At 43.5% G+C, this 19193-nt stretch overlaps 1 protein-coding gene across 1 annotated transcript in view; it reads right to left on the bottom strand.

The window, feature by feature from the left end:
* PPAT (phosphoribosyl pyrophosphate amidotransferase) overlaps positions 1–19193 on the bottom strand; it is a 54649-nt gene that overhangs the window by 18317 nt on the left and 17139 nt on the right. Inside the window, exons 4-5 of the mRNA XM_082264989.1 lie at positions 17300–17412; positions 13614–13756 (exon numbers count right to left, since the gene is read on the bottom strand). Coding sequence (XP_082121115.1) covers positions 13614–13756; positions 17300–17412 — 256 coding nt within the window. The remainder of the gene's footprint in view (positions 1–13613; positions 13757–17299; positions 17413–19193) is intronic.

The raw sequence follows: 19193 nt of genomic DNA, 5'->3' as shown, positions 1-19193 counted from the left end.
AAGACAGAAAAAAAAAAAAAAACCAAAAAAAAAAACTAAACGCTTGGCTGTAATGCGAGGCTGCAAGTGGGCATGGGGAGATGGACATGGAGTCCACAGGGCAGGGTGCATTATGTGCTGGAAATTTTAGTTGACTAGGCTAAGACTAAAAGATTAACACAACGCAGATAACTAAAATACAGTGCTGGTTCACACTACTGCGATGCCAGACATTGCATGTGATTCGCACCGCATCGCAGATCACATGCAATGTCTGTGCAATGTGATTTCAGCCATACAAGATGTATTGGGCGAAATCGCATCACATTCGCACCAAAATGGTGCAGGACCCTTTTTGATTTGCACTGGAATCGGATCGCATTGGGTGTTCACACCTATGTGCTCTGATTCCTGCACCATTTCACACTGCGATTCAACCTGGGAGTGTCATTAACTTTCAATGACATTCCCAACGATTTGCAGATCTGTGTGAACCACTGCGCGATTCTGGTGCGATGCAGGAACCAGCACCAATTTGCAGGGTTTCTCACATCGCACCAGTGTGAACAGGGACTAAACAGCATTTTGGTCAATAAACTGACAAACTAAAGCGAAATTTGACGTCAAAAAATGGATTTTTGTAAAATCTTACCGTAAAATCCTTTTCTCTTAGCTCATCGACAGACGTAGTCCTCGGTGATACACCACCTTCGGGTTATGTTACCTCCGCAGGAGCAGGACTAGACAGGAAATTAAAAAGCTCTGGCCACACCCTAGGGGCAGTCCCAGAGGGTATATCCTCTCTCTCTCTGCCTCAGCAAATCAGTTATGTGAAAAAGCAGTGCTTAGAGAATTTAACCCAACCCAACTCCAAAACAGAGGGGCGGGGACTACGTCTGTCGATGAGCTAAGAGAAAAGGATTTTACGGTAAGATTTTACAAAAATCCATTTTTCTCTAGCGCTCATCGACAGACGTAGTCCTCGGTGATACACCACCTTCGGGACGTCCCAGAGCAGTATCACAACTGAGGGGTGGGAAAATGGAAATCAAATCTAGAAGGCCCAACCGGTGCCAACTAGAAGTTTACAATGCTCATCCTTAATGATGAGACTCAACAAAAAAATTTTCAAACAGAAAAAAACCCTCGAGGTAGACCACCGGTCTCCTCAAATTGCGGCCTGCAACACCTTGCGGCCAAATGAGGCATCCGCCGATGCCGTCACATCAATTTTATAGAATTTTGTAAAGGTATGTACCGACGACCAGGTGGCCGCCTTACATACCTGGACCACTGACGCCTGATGGCGAAAGGCCCAGGAAGTACTGAGCGCTCGAGTGGAGTGCGCCCTAACAGGGAACGGAGGACTCTGACCCTTAATAGAATAAGCCTGTACCACCGTCTGTCTAATCCATTTGGCAATGGTTGCGGCAGATGCAGGCAAACCCTTTCTGGGGCCATCCGTGATCACAAAAAGTGAATCCGTCTTACGGAATGATTCCGTAGCTTTCAGGTATACCCTGATTGCCCGAACCACATCTAAGGAATGCAACGCATGTTCCCGATGATGCTTGGGCTGAGGACACAAGGAAGGTAGTACAATATCTTCATTCAGATGAAAATCTGAAACCACCTTAGGAAGAAAAGATGGCTTAGGATGAAGTACTACCTTATCCCTATGAATCACTAGGTATGGGGACTGGCATGATAATGCAGCCAGTTCTGACACCCTGCGAGCAGAAGTAATAGCCACCAAGAAGGCCACCTTCTGGGATAAAGTAAGCAAGGGAATCTCCCTGATGTTTTCAAAAGGAGGTTTCTGTAGAACCGACAAAACCAAATTAAGATCCCAGGGCGGTAAGGGCGCGCGGACTGGAGGAGCCAGGTGCCGCACCCCCTGGATGAAATTCCGCACCAAGGATTTGGTAGCTAACGGCTTCTGAAAGAAGATTGCTGATGCTGAAACTTGACCCTTGATGGTGCTCAAGGCTAGCTTCTGCTCAACCCCTTGTTGCAAAAAGGCCAATATTCGAGAGACCGAATAGGTACGTGGAGGAAATCCTAAAGATTCGCACCACGCAATATAAGTCTTCCATGTGTGATAATAGACTTTGCTGGAAGTCGCTTTCCTTGCTTTAATAAGGGTAGGAATGACAGAAGTAGACAAACCTCTGTCCTTCAGTACTTGGGTCTCAATGGCCAGGCCATTAAAACCAGCGACTAAAGCACGAAGGTAACTTGGTCCTTGAGACCACAGACACTCCCTGAGACGAAGTTCCCACGGAACGTCTGCGACTAGCATGTCCAAGTCGGCCAGGCCGGCTTGAGGAGGCCAGCCTAGAATTTCTAGGACCACTGGCGCTGATTGGATCTGAACCAGGCGTCCCTAGAGCTATCTGGCCCCGACCATCCGAGAAAGTCTGGTCGTTTTCTGTTTCCACACATTTATCAGATACCTGATAGTTATCAGGAAGGGTGATCTTTTCTGGTTGAACCTCAGGGACCGAAGTCACCCGACTAGAGGCTACTTGGCCTATCTGGTCAACCAGATCCGATTCCTGTGAGGTATCGGGACTAATCTTAGGAAAGGGTAAAGGAAAAGATCTATTCAGGGAACGGTAACTACCGCTTCCTGTGGTACTTAAATGTTGGAAGGGAAGAATCGCACCGGTAGTAGTGGTTGATGCTCGATCTGATGTCCTGAATACCGGTGAAAACGTCCCCCCACCCTGAAACCGGGTGGGGGCGCACCTTCAGGCTGTGTACTCCTTTGCTTCGGGATTGGCTGGGTTGGTCCTCTGCTTGTCCGACCAGCCCTTCTTGAATCCTCCTGGAGGAGTCTTGCCTTTCCCGCTAGTACCAGCCGGGCGCCCTTTATGGGCGGTAAAGAAAGGTCCTCGCTTGTTGCGAGGTCCCTTAGCTTTTGCAGCCTGTGGCAAGAAAGTGCTCTTGCCCCCAGTGGCATCCTTAATGATTTCATCTAGGTTGGCCCCAAATAGACGATTCCCCTGAAAAGGGAGATTGGTCAAGGTCTTTTTGGAACCTAGGTCAGCTGACCAGCATTTTAACCACAGCACACGTCTGAGGATCACTGCTAACTTAGATGCATGCCCTAATAAGGGAGTTGTGTCCAAGGCTGCGTCACAGATAAACCGTAGCCCTTGTATGATCTGTTCCATCAAATCAGATGTCTCCTGGGGAATATCTTTTCCCCTAAGATCTTGGCGTACCATTTTCGCCCATTCCGTAAGTGTCTGGGAAACTAGACCAATAACAATTACTGGTCTAAATGCTGACCCTATCAGAGAAAAGATAGTGCGGGACTCTGCTTCTATCTTTCGATCCACCGGATCCTTAAAGGACGAAGTGTCCTCCACTGGAATAACCGTGGCTTTATTCAGCCTGGAAATAGGCGGATCCACGACTGGTGGTACCGTCCATTTCTTAATGATGGATTCCTCAAACGGATAGCGTCTAGCAATACGCTTGGAAATAGTAAAGGTACGTTTAGAATGCTCCCATTCTCCTTTAATCTGATTACCAAAACATTTAGGTACCGGAAAAGCCTTCGCCATCTTGATGGGCTTATTAGTACCGAAAGGCCTCTCTGTTTCAGTTGCCTCTGCCGGTAAAGCCTCAAGTTTTAAGGTTTCTTGCACTGCCACAACTAGTGCGTCCACCAATGCTTCTTCCTGAATTATAGCAGGAGAAGAAGCGTCCTCCTCACTGTCTGAGGGGGCTTTACCTGGGATAACAGCCCTTGCAGAGGAACCTGCAACTGCCGTGACCATCTCTGAATCTGAGTCAGAGGTATCAGATGGTATAGGGGTAGGCGGGGGTCGCTTCCTTGACCCCCGTCCCCGACAGGCCGCCTCCACCCGAGCCACCATAGACTCCAAAATTGCTGTAAATGATTCTATACTCTGTGCACCGGCGGGTCCCGAGGCCCCCTCGAGGGAAACAGGTGGGGGAATATGTGTGGCAGGGTCCATGATAACTCCAGTTACTTCCTGGATAATATAATTCAAAAGAAAAAAACTTTTTTTTTTTTTTTTTTTTCTTTTCTGACCCCCAGCGCCACAAAAAGCCCCTTAGTGTTACCTGCTAGGGATCCCTATCGATCGAGAGAGAGAGAGATAGACCCCCAGGCTCACCACTTGATGCTCAGAGTAAAACTGCAACAGCTTACAGCGCTGTCTTGACAAACAGGAAGTCTTTTGGCTGGCTGCCCAGGAAGAAGGGAGGCGGCTCCGCCCCTCTGCACGCCTTCCGGCGCCTCCCCCAAGCTCCACGAGGTGTAGGATCACCTCAAACATGGCCGCCCCCATGCTGGAGACACGAGGCTACGCCAAAATGGCGGCTCGTGCGATCCAGCAAAAAAAATGGCGGCGGCCTCTGCTGACTAGCGGTGTGCTGCAGGGCACACAACACTCTCTCTGCATGGGGATATGGCGTGGTTGGCGGTACCGGCCCTGGCGGACCGCATGGTCGTTCGGGAGGCCTGCTAATAGCTGGAGATCTGATTTGGAAGGCAGTCTACATGTCCGTGGCTTCTGACTGGTAGGTAGCTTATACTTAACCCATAAGATTCCCAGAATGCCACAGATTACATCTTTAAAACATGTATACAATAGATTGTTAGCTCCCAAACCAAGCCTCCTGGCTTTTTGCACACATAAAATCACACTCAAAGTAGGAGGATTTGTGACATGTTATAGGATAGAAAGAGCTCTTTCTTACCATACAGAGAGGGGCCCGCGTTCACCACAAAACCCGTCAGGGAAAAAGGGGGAACATACTACTCACCATACCGGAACCAGGCGGGCACCAACTCCTGACAGTACCCCTCTCCACCGGGGCGGGAGGGCTGTCGACCGATACGGACGCCGTGACTCATGGTCTTTGGCGTTTCAGCGAGACGTTTAACTCGCGGGTTCAGTCCTTTTAATGGGACTTTGTCGCGGCCGACCCAGCGCGGAGCTCTGGCCTGCACGCGCTCGTAGGCTGAACTGGGGTGACCACCGGATCTCAACATCCAGCCCGTCGCCCAGTTCAGCTTTCTTGCTTGAAGATCTCACAGGAACACTGGAGAAAAAAAGCTGTCTAAAAATCCTTTTAGAAAAAAATTCTTGCCAGGACCTAAGATCCCAGCAAGGTATCTAGGTCCTTACTCCTAACTAGACAGAAAATAACTGATTTGCTGAGGCAGAGAGAGAGAGGATATACCCTCTGGGACTGCCCCTAGGGTGTGGCCAGAGCTTTTTAATTTCCTGTCTAGTCCTGCTCCTGCGGAGGTAACATAACCCGAAGGTGGTGTATCACCGAGGACTACGTCTGTCGATGAGCGCTAGAGAAATTAACATTTGGGCTCAGATGGATAGGGAGGGGGAACAGACCCAATGTCAAATTCACTTCATACGTGGGTTTATGTAAACCTAACGTATTGAATACTTTAGCTGAAAGATCTGACGTTTTAAATGCATGAAGCCAAACCCTGCAACAGAGAACATATCTAATTTATGTATGAGGTTCTATAGTTCTGATAGTCAATCACTTAAAGCCAATCTCTAGGTATACCAAATAATGTATAAAATCACTAACTAGAAGACTTAAAATGCTGCCCAGCCAGCTCTGCGATTCACCTATAGATCAGCCGGGCAACACTAAGATTTTATCTTTGCAGTCAATCGGTCTGCTCACTGTGGAGATCTCATGCACACTGGCCATTTGCTCAGCTCCTCTAAAATACCGTGCCTTTACTCCTGGCAGGGGACCAAAAAAAAAAAAAGTGCTGGGGAGGGGGGCGGGGAATAAAAATAAAAGTGCCTAAAGCCAAGTTTTGCACATGCATTAAGGCACAACAAGCGTTGAGGTGGACGCTCACTCCATTGGCCAGAATGTTTATTCTATCCACAAAACGAAATGTGCGAGAGGCTCTCCTGAACATGCAAGGCCAGAATGTTTATTCTATCCACAAGACTAAACATGCGAGATGTAGGGGGAAAGTTTCCGCGCTTTTGGAGAAAATTAAATAAATAACTGACTGCAGCCTACCTCAAAAATATAGATAACTATATTTGGTAAATGTGAGGAAAGGGGAGGTAATATGGCGCTGTCAGGCTAATAAATAGGAAAAAATAAATAAATATGTCTTAAAGTGCACTGGTGATAGGTGAATAAGAACCAGAATATATAAAGCTTCATAAAGTGAATCCTTAAAGAGTGTAAATAAGTTTGAATAAATTGGTTATAAAATGTGTATCTATATAATGATAAATAAATAAAAAAAGTTTAAGATATAGGTGATACAAAATCAATGTGTAATCTTAAAAATATATATATAACTATATAAAAAATTTTTTAAAGTGATGTTGTAAAAATCTTCCACATATACTTAAAGTGCTAATTAATCAATCAGATATATATTGTGCTAATGGGCCAAACGGTAAATAACTTTGTATAAATCTGTGCACATAAAAAATCATAAATAGTGTCCAACAAATAAGATAGCATAAATAAATAAATAAATATAAAACGAATATATAGGAAAATTGTCCATATAAATAGCCAAATATAGCAAATATAATCGAGTCCCAAAAAAAGGGGTGATGAAGTAGGGATTTGACAGGATAAATGGATTACAGGACTTCCAGAATGATGGGGGTGCTCAATACAGGAATCAGTGCTCCCCTCCTATTATTCCCGCACTCACCAGATGGTGGTACCCCCACAGGGGTAATAAGCGTTTGGGGTGACTCTTGGAGGTCCCTCCGAAGGTTGGCTAGTAATCCACTTAAACCCGACTTCGTATCCTATTCCAGGGAAATTTGATGGAAAATCCCTCCTCTTAGAGTACTCCAAAAAGGTTTGAGAGATCCGGATGAGGAAAGAAAGAAGGGCTTGGTTGCAAAAACTTTATGGGTTGCTGGTTCAAACGAGCACCGCCTCTTCGGTTGAGAACCACCTTCACTCAGTTCACCAATCAGGGAATGCAGAGAATCTCTGTCCCTCCTTATCCTTCCTCATTCCTCATGTCTGCATTAGGGAGATGCTCTCCAGAACATGCAAGGGATCTTTTTTTCCCCCTCCTCCAAACACCTATGTGCGCATGGGCACATCCTGTACAATTCAGATCCCCTACCATGGTACACTTTACCCCCTTCACTCATCCCCCTCCTCCATTCTCCTAGTCCACCTTTATGTATAATATGCCCCCCTGGTTCTTCTCACATCCATACAATTCACAGATCCCCCCCCCCATCCCAATTCTCATTTAGGCCTCATGCACACTGGAAGTCATCAAAACGCCAGTAGAAAGCTGTAGAAGGCGTTTTTCAGCAGTTTTGCAGTAGAGTGTTTTAGCAAAACTATACTCCCACAAAAGCTTATGGCTCAAAAGCTGATAAACGCAGAATAGCCACGTTTCTCAGCTTTTACCAGATTTAGAGTGTTTTTACAGCTGAACTCCTCAAAAATACACTAGTTTTCATTTTTCCAGACAGAAAACACCCCTGACAAACTGCTGATATCAGCCTGTGTGTGCACAGACACATAGGACAACATGCTGGGGAGTTTACTGGCTGCAGAAAAAAAAAAAAATGCATAAAATCAAAAACAGCTGTAAAAACATGAAGTGTGCAATGAGGTCTAAAGGACAAACCATTCCACACACAAGCTGAGATCCGAGAACAGCCATCTCATGGTCACAGCTGCATTGTTATTGTCCGGGGTCTAAAGCAAAGTTGCTTACCATTGGTAAACTGAAGTTTGTTCTACTGAAATGCTGAACAATTTGTGAGAGGCAAATACAAGAGATTAGATTAGAGGGAAGTAAAACAACCCAATGCCATGAAGGTCACCAAATATCAGCAAGTAACACTGCCTTGGTGTCCTGCCAATTCTGCTAAAATGGTCGCAAAACACAATTGTCAAATGACGACATTTTAGGACTCCAAAAAACAAGACAGAACAAGATGGTCTGCAAAGTGCACTAAACCCAAGAATAAAAATTAATTGCATCTATCCAGGCCATGGCTGCATTAAGATATTGTAAACAAAGATATATCGGCGCAAGCAAAGGATAAAAATAAAATAAATGTTTAAAGCCGCTGACACCAAGGTAAAAATAGATAAAACCCAATGTAAAAAACTGATAATAGAAAAGTGCAGCGCTAAAAAGATAAAAAACAGATCAATTGGATAAAAAGGAGAGTCCTTGAATGGCACAATCAATATCTTAAATAAAAGTCCAATAAGAGATTCCAATGAAAGTGCTCAGTGCTCCATGACACACAGGAAAAGAGTGCTCTCAGTCGGTGCAATCCTTCACCAAAGATGCTAGCCTCTCACCTGAGGGCTGTGAAAAACAGCCTCAAACACTCCCAGCAATGTTAGGCTCCCGACCAGGACATCCCTTCGTCTCAGGTTACAATCACAATGATCCCCATAAAGAATGAAAAGGGGCAGATCATAGTGCATTACTTTTATAACATGACATTAATGAATAGACAGCCTCTTACTTGATAAAGATGAAACACGAGCAGTGTACAAGAAAAAAAACAGCTGATCTCCGGACAGAGCGGCGCTCTGCCGACAGGGACTGCGAGTGACGTCACAATCTCCTCCCCCTTCCGCACGCGTATCGTCCGTGGGCAGGACTTCTTCAGCGTATGGGCGGAGGGACGGTCGTCACTAATTTATCTACGATCCCCGCTCAATTAAGCATCGTTGCTGCCATAGCAACGTCGGACCGGAAGTGCCCCGGGGCCCGCTACACAAAGGAAGCTAATACTGACCTCGTAGCAGGAACGGCATCCTCAATATGCACCGGAACAAAAACACAGGCTCAATATCCAATATCGCCCATTATTGTTCAAGAGCGGGGATATAAGTATTAAAACACAAGTAAACATATTTGGGAATAAATACCCATAAGATAAGAAAGTTGAGAAAATTATTACCAAACATTGGCCGATATTCCCAGCAGGACAAGATCTTAGGTCCCACCTTACCCACCAAACCAGTCTTTATATACAAAAAAGCCCCCACAATGAGGTCTCCTAGCACCAGGGGTAATTGATCCCCCTAATCCGGGCGAAAATAGGTTGTTTTCATTTTTATCAGGTTTCCATGCCTGTGGAAGATGTGTGGCCTGCAAAACTTCAAAATCCAATATAAAAAAGAGAAAGGAATTTGTAGCCCACACCACGGGCGAATCCTACAAAATCAAAGATCTGATTACATGTGCGACAACGGGGGTTGTCTACATGCTGGAGTGCAAATGTGGGCTGCAGTATGTGGGTAGGACCACTAGGGCGCTACAAGTCCGTATTGGTGAACACATGAGTAGCATAAGAAAGGGCAAGAAAGCCCATCATGTAGTTCAGCATTTTAAACAATTCCATAATAAAGCCCCGAAAGAGTTAAAGTTTTGGGGGATCGAGAAGGTCAAGAAACATTGGAGGGGGGGTAATTTTACACGACAAATAAGTAAACGAGAATCATATTGGATTTTTGAGACAAGGGTTGGGGTCCCCAGAGGTCTCAATGTTGACTTCGACCTCAACTGTTTTATCTCAGACCGGTAGTTTCCTCTTTTTTACCCCCTCTTTTATTAATATATGGATTTTATTGGTATTGATTTTATCAATTTTATGAATAGTGTAGGTTTTTGACTTTAATTTTTATTCTTACATGTAAATGATTTTTAACATATGTTTCTAGTTATTCTGAGTAATTGTTTTTAAATGTTTTATATGTACATTTAAATTAAGCAATTGTATACAGGGGCTGCGGGTGACATGTCATGATGTGTGTGTGTGTGTGTGTGTAAATAACTTGTTAGGCTTATCTTATGGGTATTTGTTCCCAAATATGTTTACTTGTTTTTTAATACTAATATCCCCGCTCTTGAACAATAATGGGCGATATTGGATATTGAGCCTGTGTTTTTGTTCCGGTGCATATTGAGGATGCCGTTCCTGCTCAGAGATCAGTATTAGCTTCCTTTGTGTAGCGGGCCCCGGGGCACTTCTGGTCCGGCGTTGCTATGGCAGCAACGATGCTTAATTGAGCGGGGATCGTAGATAAACGAGTGACGTCCGTCCCTTCGCCCATACGCTGAAGTAGTCCCGCCCACGGACGATACGCGTGCGGAAGGGGAGGAGATTGTGACGTCACTCGCAGTCCCTGTCAGCAGAGCGCCGCTCTGTCCGGAGATCAGCTGTTTTTTTCTTGTACACTGCTCGTGTTTCATCTTTATCAAGTAAGAGGCTGTCTATTCATTAATAAACGTCATGTTATAAAAGTAATGCACTATGATCTGCCCCTTTTCATTCTTTATGAAGGGATGTCCTTTGCGATTGCTGTCCTGGTCGGGAGCCTAACATTGCTGGGAGTGTTTGAGGCTGTTTTTCACAGACCTCAGGTGAGAGGCTAGCATCTTTGGTGAAGAATTGCACCGACAGAGCACTTTTTTCCTGTGTGTCATGGAGCACTGAGCACTTTGATTGGAATCTCTTATTGGACTTTTAAGATATTGATTGTGCCATTCAAGGACTCTCCTTTTTATCCAATTGATCTGTTTTATCTTTTTAGCGCTGCACTTTTCTATTCTCTGCATTAAGATATTTTCAGGCTTTTCACCTGGTGATCCTTCCAGTAATACACTACCTGTCCTAGGGTGACACTTGCTTACCATACTCCAATGGAGATGCAGCATGGACACCCAATTGCAGAAGGATGTTGGGATCACCTTCACCTTTCCATCTACACAATACGGGAGAGGCTCGGTATTTTACAGGGGTGAAATGAGCCGGGCTGATAACACTAAGGGCTCTTTCACACAGGATGTCCGTCGGCAGACTCCGTTTTTCTCAGCGGGGGATCGATCCGCTGATCTCCCGCTGAGCAGGAGAATGACAGCTGTTCTCCGCACTGTGTGCGGAGGACACAGCTGTCAGAGCCCCATACATCTCTATGGGGGAATCGGATAGGAACGGACCATCGGTCCGTTCTCATCCGATCCGCTGGACGGATGGAAAATAGGGTTTCCATCCGTCCAGATTTGACGGATCGGGTGTAAGCGGACATGTCTCCGCTGACATCCGATGCCCCATAGATGCATCAGGGGACAGTTCAGATCTGCCAAAAAAAACAAAAAAAAAAAAAAAAACGGACTGGCGGATCTGAACGGTCAGCCTGTGTAAAAGGGGCCTTATTCAGATTTTAGTGCAGCATTGTAATCTCACTACAGGAAGCAGCTGCAGTCTCTCCTCTCTAAAAAAAAAAAGGTTTTCCAATCACCAAACAAATACGAGTTTGGACTTCACTTGCTGCATACTTGATTCCTGTTATTGTCACAGAATTTTAAAGCTAGAGGCAACTCGTTTTTCGTCTAGAAATGCAATTTTTTTTTTTTTTTTTTATAAAACAGACAGCACTGTTCCAACAGGCAAGTATATAAACATAGGCAGACATGCAGATTTTTCCCTCTATGGCAGAGAGATAAACATTTTAGACTTGTAGATTGTATAGTGTGTAAATGTATACGGGCATGGTTTGAAAATATAGTGTGTAAATGTATACGGGCATGGTTTAAAAATATAGTGTGTAAATGTATACGGGCATGGTTTAAAAATATAGTGTGTAAATGTATACGGGCATGGTTTGAAAATATTGGCTATCTGCACACAATATATCAAAAGACAAAAAAAAAAAAAATGCAGTGTTCAGCATAAATTAATACACCAACATATTGGTCAGAAAACCTTTACTTTCAGAATGCACATTTTCAGAATCCACATTTTCTATGGGACACTACAACGTTTTCCCACAAATGCAGGCCGTTGATTGCAACCAATATTTGTTAATTTGCACACCATCAGTTGTGGATATTTTAACTGACATAACATGTGTAATAATAATCTCTCACCCACTGGTGGTTTAGTGAGCTTTGAGGTCGTGCATTTAAAGATGGCTGCCCCATATCCAATTGGAGGGGCGGGGGGAGTGCAACCACGTGTAGCTGACCTCACTCCTCAAAATGACCTGTGAGTGGTCAAGAGGAATGATCACATCCTGTGGGTGGTCTCTGGTATACAGGACTATTAAAGAAAGAAAACGCATGAGGAATAATCAGTTTTTGAAGCTGTAGAAAACCCAAGCATGCAGCCAGGATTTCTTACTTGTCCTGTTCCTCCAGCTATCCAGCGTAAGCTGTTGACATTCAGCTACCGGAGCCAAGTACCGGTATTTGATATTTTGGGATATTGGGAATAGGAGTATGTTTAAGTCGTATTGTGTAATGTTTACGGTAAATTTTAGGCGTACGGAACTTTATGCCCAGTAAAGTCTTGTTTTATGCTTTTTATCAAAACTACTCTTGGTGTGTCTGTTCATTTTAAATATCCACTAGATATTTCAGTGGCTGTCCAGTATACCTTCATTATAGGTTTTTTTGTTCCCACCTTTGATACACAAAAATTATTTTTCCTAACATTAATGTAAAGACCATGTTGCAAAAATTATTACATCCCAATGAAAGACTTAGGGGCAAAGCTAAGTTTTAGACAACAAAATCCTAATTCACAAGAATTCAACTACAGGCAAGTCTAATTCATTAAAGAGGTGCCCAGCAGACAGTGGATTATAAAAGGGTGTTCCTTAAACAAAACCCCCTCCCATTTCATGCCATCAGCAATGGCACTACATGGAAGAGAAATGTCACAAGACCTGAGAAAGAAAAATCTTCTCTTTACACCAGGTAAAGGCTACAAGAAGATCAGCAAAGCTTTACTTATCAGTCAGAATACTGTAGCAATACTGTAGCAAAAGGGATACAAAACGTTAAGATGGAACTGCAACCATCTGAGATGTCCAGGCCATCCACAGAAGTCAACACCGACAGGAGAGTCTTCCGATGAGAAGGGTTGAAGAAAATTGCCATGCAAATTCACTGCAGTTAGTAGAAAGCCAAACTGGGGTGACCATTTCCCGTGACAATACAGCAGAGGAATGGCATGCATGGGTGTCGTCCACGAAGGAAGTGTGGCCGAAAGTTTATTCACAAAAAAGTCTGCCTAGAATTTGCAAAGGCCCAGGCTTAAAAAAAAAAAAGAAGACGACTGGGAGACTCTGTACTCTTGAGACCCAGATAAAGGTTTTTTGGAACTGATGGCTTCAAAACTGTATAGTGTCGCAAAGGTGAGTACAAAGAAAAATGCATGATGCCTACAGTGAAACCTGGTGGTGGCAGTGTCCTGTGGGGCTGCATGAGTGCTGCTGGTGTCGGTAGCCTCTTTCAGTATAGAATTCATGATGCCATTCATGAAATGTAGCTTCCCATCACTCCATGACCTTGGCCATCGTGCACGTTTCCCCAATATGGCTCCTCCTGCCGGAACACTGCAGTCAGCGCTCTCATTCATTGGCTGAGAGCGCTGATCAGACCTTTTTCGGTCATGCCCCATCGAACAGCCAGCTTCTGTCAGACTGGCTGCAGTACACAGGGGCAAATGGCCACCTGCTTCTATTGGGCCAGCCCATGTTGCCCAACATTCAGCCTGTGTACAAGGCTTTAAGCAATTCTATAAAAGCTAACAGGCTAGTGTGAAGACATTTGTATTAAAAATTACCTTTTTGTTCATAGTTCACTGGGATGAGCCTTCCAATACACAAAGGTCTGTTGCCATAGGGGTCACGTACTGCATAGATGACGTCATTGTGCATAACGAGCAATGAGTAGGATGTTGGAGTCTCATTCATCAAGTTCCTAATTCTGAAATAAAATCATTGAATGCAACTTAACTCATACCAAAACACACAGCTGTGCTCCACGTATACAGCTATAAATGACTAACATCTTGCTTGGCCAGAATATGAAAAGCTGGCTTGCAGCAGATTGAATTAGGAGTGAATTAGGGGTGATGGGGATAATTTCCCCCAATGTCTGCTTTAGAGCCTATTCACATCTATGTAGGTGCATTTTTGGAAAAGTTTGTCCAACTTGCCTAAGCAGCTGGTTCATTTGGTAGACCAAGACATGAGACCGCCATTGAAAAGAGATACAACTTTCCTGCTGCCTCTACTCAAGGGGGTTATGGGAAATGCACTTTAACCTCCTGCCAACAGATCACTATAAAGACGGAGAGAGTTTGCACAAGTGCAGGCTCAGGACCATACACGTACGTTGCCAGCTTGTATCTGGGTATGGGGCACACATGCGCACCCCCCTGTCGTCCTGTGCCGTGATTGGACGCAGCACGAGTTTGATAGCAGATTTCAACCAATGATTTAGGCTCAAAATCGGCTGTGTCCAATCAATCTGTGTTCAGTTAACAGCGATCTGGCTGTTTCTTCTCCCTGAAAAGCAGGGAGCAAAAAGTAGCACACATTACATTGTTAGGCACAGTGTTAGCCCCTTGATTGCCCATAGATGTTAACTCCTTCCCAGCTAGTGTCATTAATGCAGTCACCGTGTAGATCATCATTGATCACAATATTTGTGACAGTTAGAGACCCTCTCAGCCAATGTGTTAGCGCCAGATTGCCTGCCTGCCACCCTATCAGTTACACTACAAGTCTCCGATAACCACCATTACAGTTTGACTTCCAAGTAAAATAGGCTTGTAGAGGGCTGGATATTTGTTTTGGGTACACCTATACCAATGATTAAGAATATTTTTACCTTTTTTTTAAGAATATAGCTCTTTTAATATTACGTAAAAATAAAATGTTTGATGATATGTGGCTGTCATCTAATACCTGGTGCATTTAAGGCCCACGTGCTTTAGTATTTTGCGATTGTAATTAACAGGGGGGGCACCTTTTATATCACCCGTATACTGAATTGATTACAGTGGATTGTCTATGGTGCATACATTCTAGTATAGATTCCACAACCCAATATACATTTTAATTGGGATTTTTTTTTTAAACCAAAGACATGTAGCAGAATACATTTTTATCTAAATTTCTCGAAGATATTTGATTGGATAGGTTTTATAACAAAGCAGAAATTCTTTTCTTCAAAATTTTCAGACACCTTTAGGTAAAAAAAAAAAAAAAAAAAAAAAAAAACACACAATTAAGCAGCATACACACTACAATTTTCTTTAGATTTTTTCCTTTAGATTTACCAAAACCATATAATGTGAGGTCAAACCTAAACACTTTCAATTTGTATGCAGTCAGGCAGGCTCCTGCACTACGTAGTTTAATATAAATCTAAAGGAAATAGGAAATCGAACAAAACTTTTATAGCGTGTATACAGCTTTAGTGGTGATCAAATACCACAAAATAAAGCTATTTGTGTGAAAAAAAAGATACTGTACAAGTTTAATTTGCTTACCGTGTTGTATGACCATGCAGTTGCCAGTTAAAGTAGCACAGTGCTGAATAGGAAAATTTGTCCTGGTCATGAAGAGGGTAAAACCTTCCAGAGGCCAAGTGGTTAAAGCGTAACTCCACTTGGGGGGGGGGGGGGGTGGAATGGGGAGAAACCAATTTCCCCTCTGGGTGATCTAGGTATATTGCAAGGATTAGAACAACCTTTGCTGCAGATTCACACCTTTGTTATTTTGAAGAAATCCCTGTTTGTTCCTCTGTTCACTTATGTTCAGTGGGTCTAATTGAAGTGGTTTCATAATTATCAATCAGCTGTGCAGCTGCAGAGCACGGATGAAGAAATCAGCTGGGCCTGCATCCCTTTAGATGTGTTCCTATTGTGGAGTACTTCATCAAAAATTACATTTTTGTTGCAGGGGATGCCAGAAATATGACTTATCTTAGGTCAGACATCTGGGAAAATAAAGCAGTCCACATAGATCACCCTTTACACCGCCATCATCCCTTCTACGCTACACTCCAAGCGCTTCAAGCCTCACTTTCAGATCACTCTACTGCAGTGTAGTCTTCCTGGTCATGATTGCAGACTGACAGCAGTGAGAAGGATGGTCTATGTGGACAGCTTTACCCCAGATGCCTGCATACTTAGATCTGCCTCGTTTATTTAACCATGTAAATTGCTAAATGTTGTACCGTCCTTAAAATGTAACCATATTGCTACACTTAGAGGTGCCTCTCTTCTCTTTTATACTCTGTAGCTCCTGCTGGATTTTGCTTATAATCCACTTGAGGCTGCCATTTGTGGATGGACATTTTATGGTTAAACACCCTATCACATTGCCATATCTATCCATCCACATACATACACTGAAAGACTTCTGAATAAATGGTTGTGGAACAAATCATCTGAGTTTCCATTGGGAAATTTGCTTTGATACAAGTGCTTTAGATTACAAGAATGTTTCCGGAAAAAAATAATGCTCACAATCCAAGGTTTTACTGTATTAAACTTGTAGTTCTAACTGACCTTCAGTCACTGTGCTGCCAGCAGATAAATGCTATGTTGCAAAGATGACAATATATCCACAGAACAGAAGCCAAACAATGTTGCAATATCAGAAATCATAGTGTAACAGATTTTTAGACAAGGCCTCATTCACACCATACATTCAGAAAAGCTGATGGAAATGGATGCATAGATTTCACTTGTAGAGGCGAGTTTACATCAGTTTGTCTGCATGTTTCAGTGAGTTATACAACCGTTGCAGATTCCTGCACAGAAAAAAACCCACACGTGATAAGTATTGTGGTATGAACAAGGCACATAGAGAACCAATGGTTTTTGTGCCCTTGCAGAAAAACTGTCTCTGCACATGGTGTGAACGAGGCCTTAATGTACAATGCCTATCGTGGCCCACTCACACCATCTGTTCTTGGTTGTCCTGGGCACCCTTTTAAAAAAAAAAAAGCAAAAAAAACATGGTTGGGATGGTTTACCTCCTCTAACCACTTCTTTAGCTCTGGTTCAAACCAGTGCGAGTTATAAAACTGTCAAGTTGCATGACAAGTCACACTCCCATTTGCAGCAATGGAACCCAACTTTGAAAAGGTTTCTGCACCATTTCATTGTCACTTTGAAGTCACACTTAAGTAGTATGAGTTCAAAGCTGCACTTGTGAGAACCAGGGCTTATGCTGCAGGCACAATGCAATGCAGCAAATATCCCCCACCGATGTGCAAACCATTCACCTCAATGCCCGTCATCTGGGCTCTGAAGAATATCCACAGTAAAACATTCTTCAAAGGGCAAAGAAAGTAACTGAGGCCTATGACACACTGGGGGTTACGTGACCACAACATGTGCAAGGACTATTGCAGCTCATTTAAAGAGTTCTAGAGTGCCTCCTTTCAGATATAACTGGAAGGAGCCTTCCAGTTCCTGGAAAAACTTCAGCATAAAACAGGAGTACTCACCGTGCTATCCAATCAGGTGTGTGATCTTCTTCCAGGGGAGGTGTGAAGGCCAGAAGCTGAGTGATAAGTTCACTATCGGAACTTGTAGACAGGCCAATTCCATGTCGCATCAACTATTAAGAAAAAAAAAAAAGGGCACCAGTTATAAAAAGGGGCTCCAATTAGAGCTAAATATTACAGGAGGCCCATACACCATGAATGAGCTGTTTATGCATCTGGGGCCACCAGGTGCTGCATGCACAGAGCCACTTGTCCCAATTTGGCAGACGTGTGGGTGAGTGGCCCAGTACATAGCGTGCCTCGCACTGCTGGAAACAGTGACATGCTAGTTCGATGACAAAGATTACAGCCCAACACATTACCGTGGTCACCTAGTCTTGTTCTTACCTAAAACCAGATGCAGTAGAGACTTTCAGGCTCCTCCATTTTCATCTCGTAAGTCTGCAAATAGCACACTTGCTTGTCTCTGGGTGGCTACACTCACTATGGATGGATAGGGGCAGAACAAAACATGTTGGGTGTGTGGCCTGGCTGGCGTCCAAGTTGAGGCTGCCATTCATCTCAATTCATGATTTGCAGCCTATGGATCTTTTCCTTTGCTGCAGCTTGAAGCTAGGACAAACTCCTTGTCCTTGCCTGCACTCACAGTGGTCTAGGTGGACCTACCTCTACCTGAGCAGCACCTACATTTTGTCTTTTTGGGGTCACCTATGGATGGAGCCATTGTGTCCAGCAGCATTACATGGATTACTGGGACTGATAGTTTATACAATATAAAAAAAGGATGTTCGCACTCTTCAGCTTCCAAGTAGTGACCATTACATAATTTTTCTGGCAAGCTCAGCAGAATTTTTTCAGACTTTTCTAAAAATGTTCTTAGCCTGAAAGTTAAAAACAAATGCAGCCACAACATCTAAGCTAAAGCTTTTTAAAGGTATATTAGCGTGCCCCCATTCTGGATGAAGGAGCACAGGGGGGACCTTTGGATAGCCTTGTCAGTCTGGGGGAGAGGGGAGTGTTCGATCTACGAGCGAGCCGATTTAAATACACTAAAATCAAGGCTAATCTAAAGCTCACACTGTAGTTGCATAAGCAATTACAGCAAGTTTTTTTTCCCCCCCACTTTCAGAATAAAAGGTTTTACATGAGCAAATAAAAAGTGGGCCATAGTTAATTACCCCTGTCAGTAGTAAACGGTTTGTCTCAACAAAAACTGCTACATTTACAGGAGAGCCTTTTCTGTTGAAAAACAGACCAACAGGCAAGCCTAGGAAAGAAAACTAATGCAGCCATTACAGCTAAGAATTGTTCAGCTGCAATAGATTGCTCCTGTGTAATACGGCTGTAGAAAAAAAAAAAAAAAAAAAAAAAAAGTTAAAAAAGTTTATACGAGTTTAATGAAGAGGCCATGATCTTGGGTTTTCCCACAAATGACTGCTGTACAGTAAACCCCCGCTCCATCGCGGTTCAGTTTTTGCGGTCCTGGTATATTGAGGTTTTTGTAATGTTATTTTACTATATAAATCATTAAGATGAAATATTTGTGTTTTCCATAGCTCTTGCTATGTCTTAGTATATTTTATGTGTTTAAATGAGTTTCTATTGTTTTAAATGTGTGTTTAAAGACCTTAAAATGCTTTTACACGTACAGTGACAGTAAACAAAACATGCCTACAATGCATTTTAATAGGGTTTTTCTATTTCGCGGCTTTTCACTTTTCGCGGCTGGGTCCGGAACGTAACCCCCGCAATGGAGGGGGGTTTACTGTATATATTCTTTAATGTTTGGTTGGCCATGTACAATCCCATGTAAACTCTGCATTACAATTTGCTTAAGTCGGTCTGGTTTGTGTTCAGAGGTGGTTTAAATTTCATTAAAAAGTTTGTGAAATGT

This window comes from Pelophylax lessonae, assembly GCF_965119305.1.
Source record: "Pelophylax lessonae genome assembly, chromosome: 1".
NCBI lineage: Eukaryota > Metazoa > Chordata > Amphibia > Anura > Ranidae > Pelophylax > Pelophylax lessonae.
The sequence above is the reverse complement of the archived record's forward strand: the minus strand, read 5'-3'. Positions and strand labels throughout refer to the sequence as shown.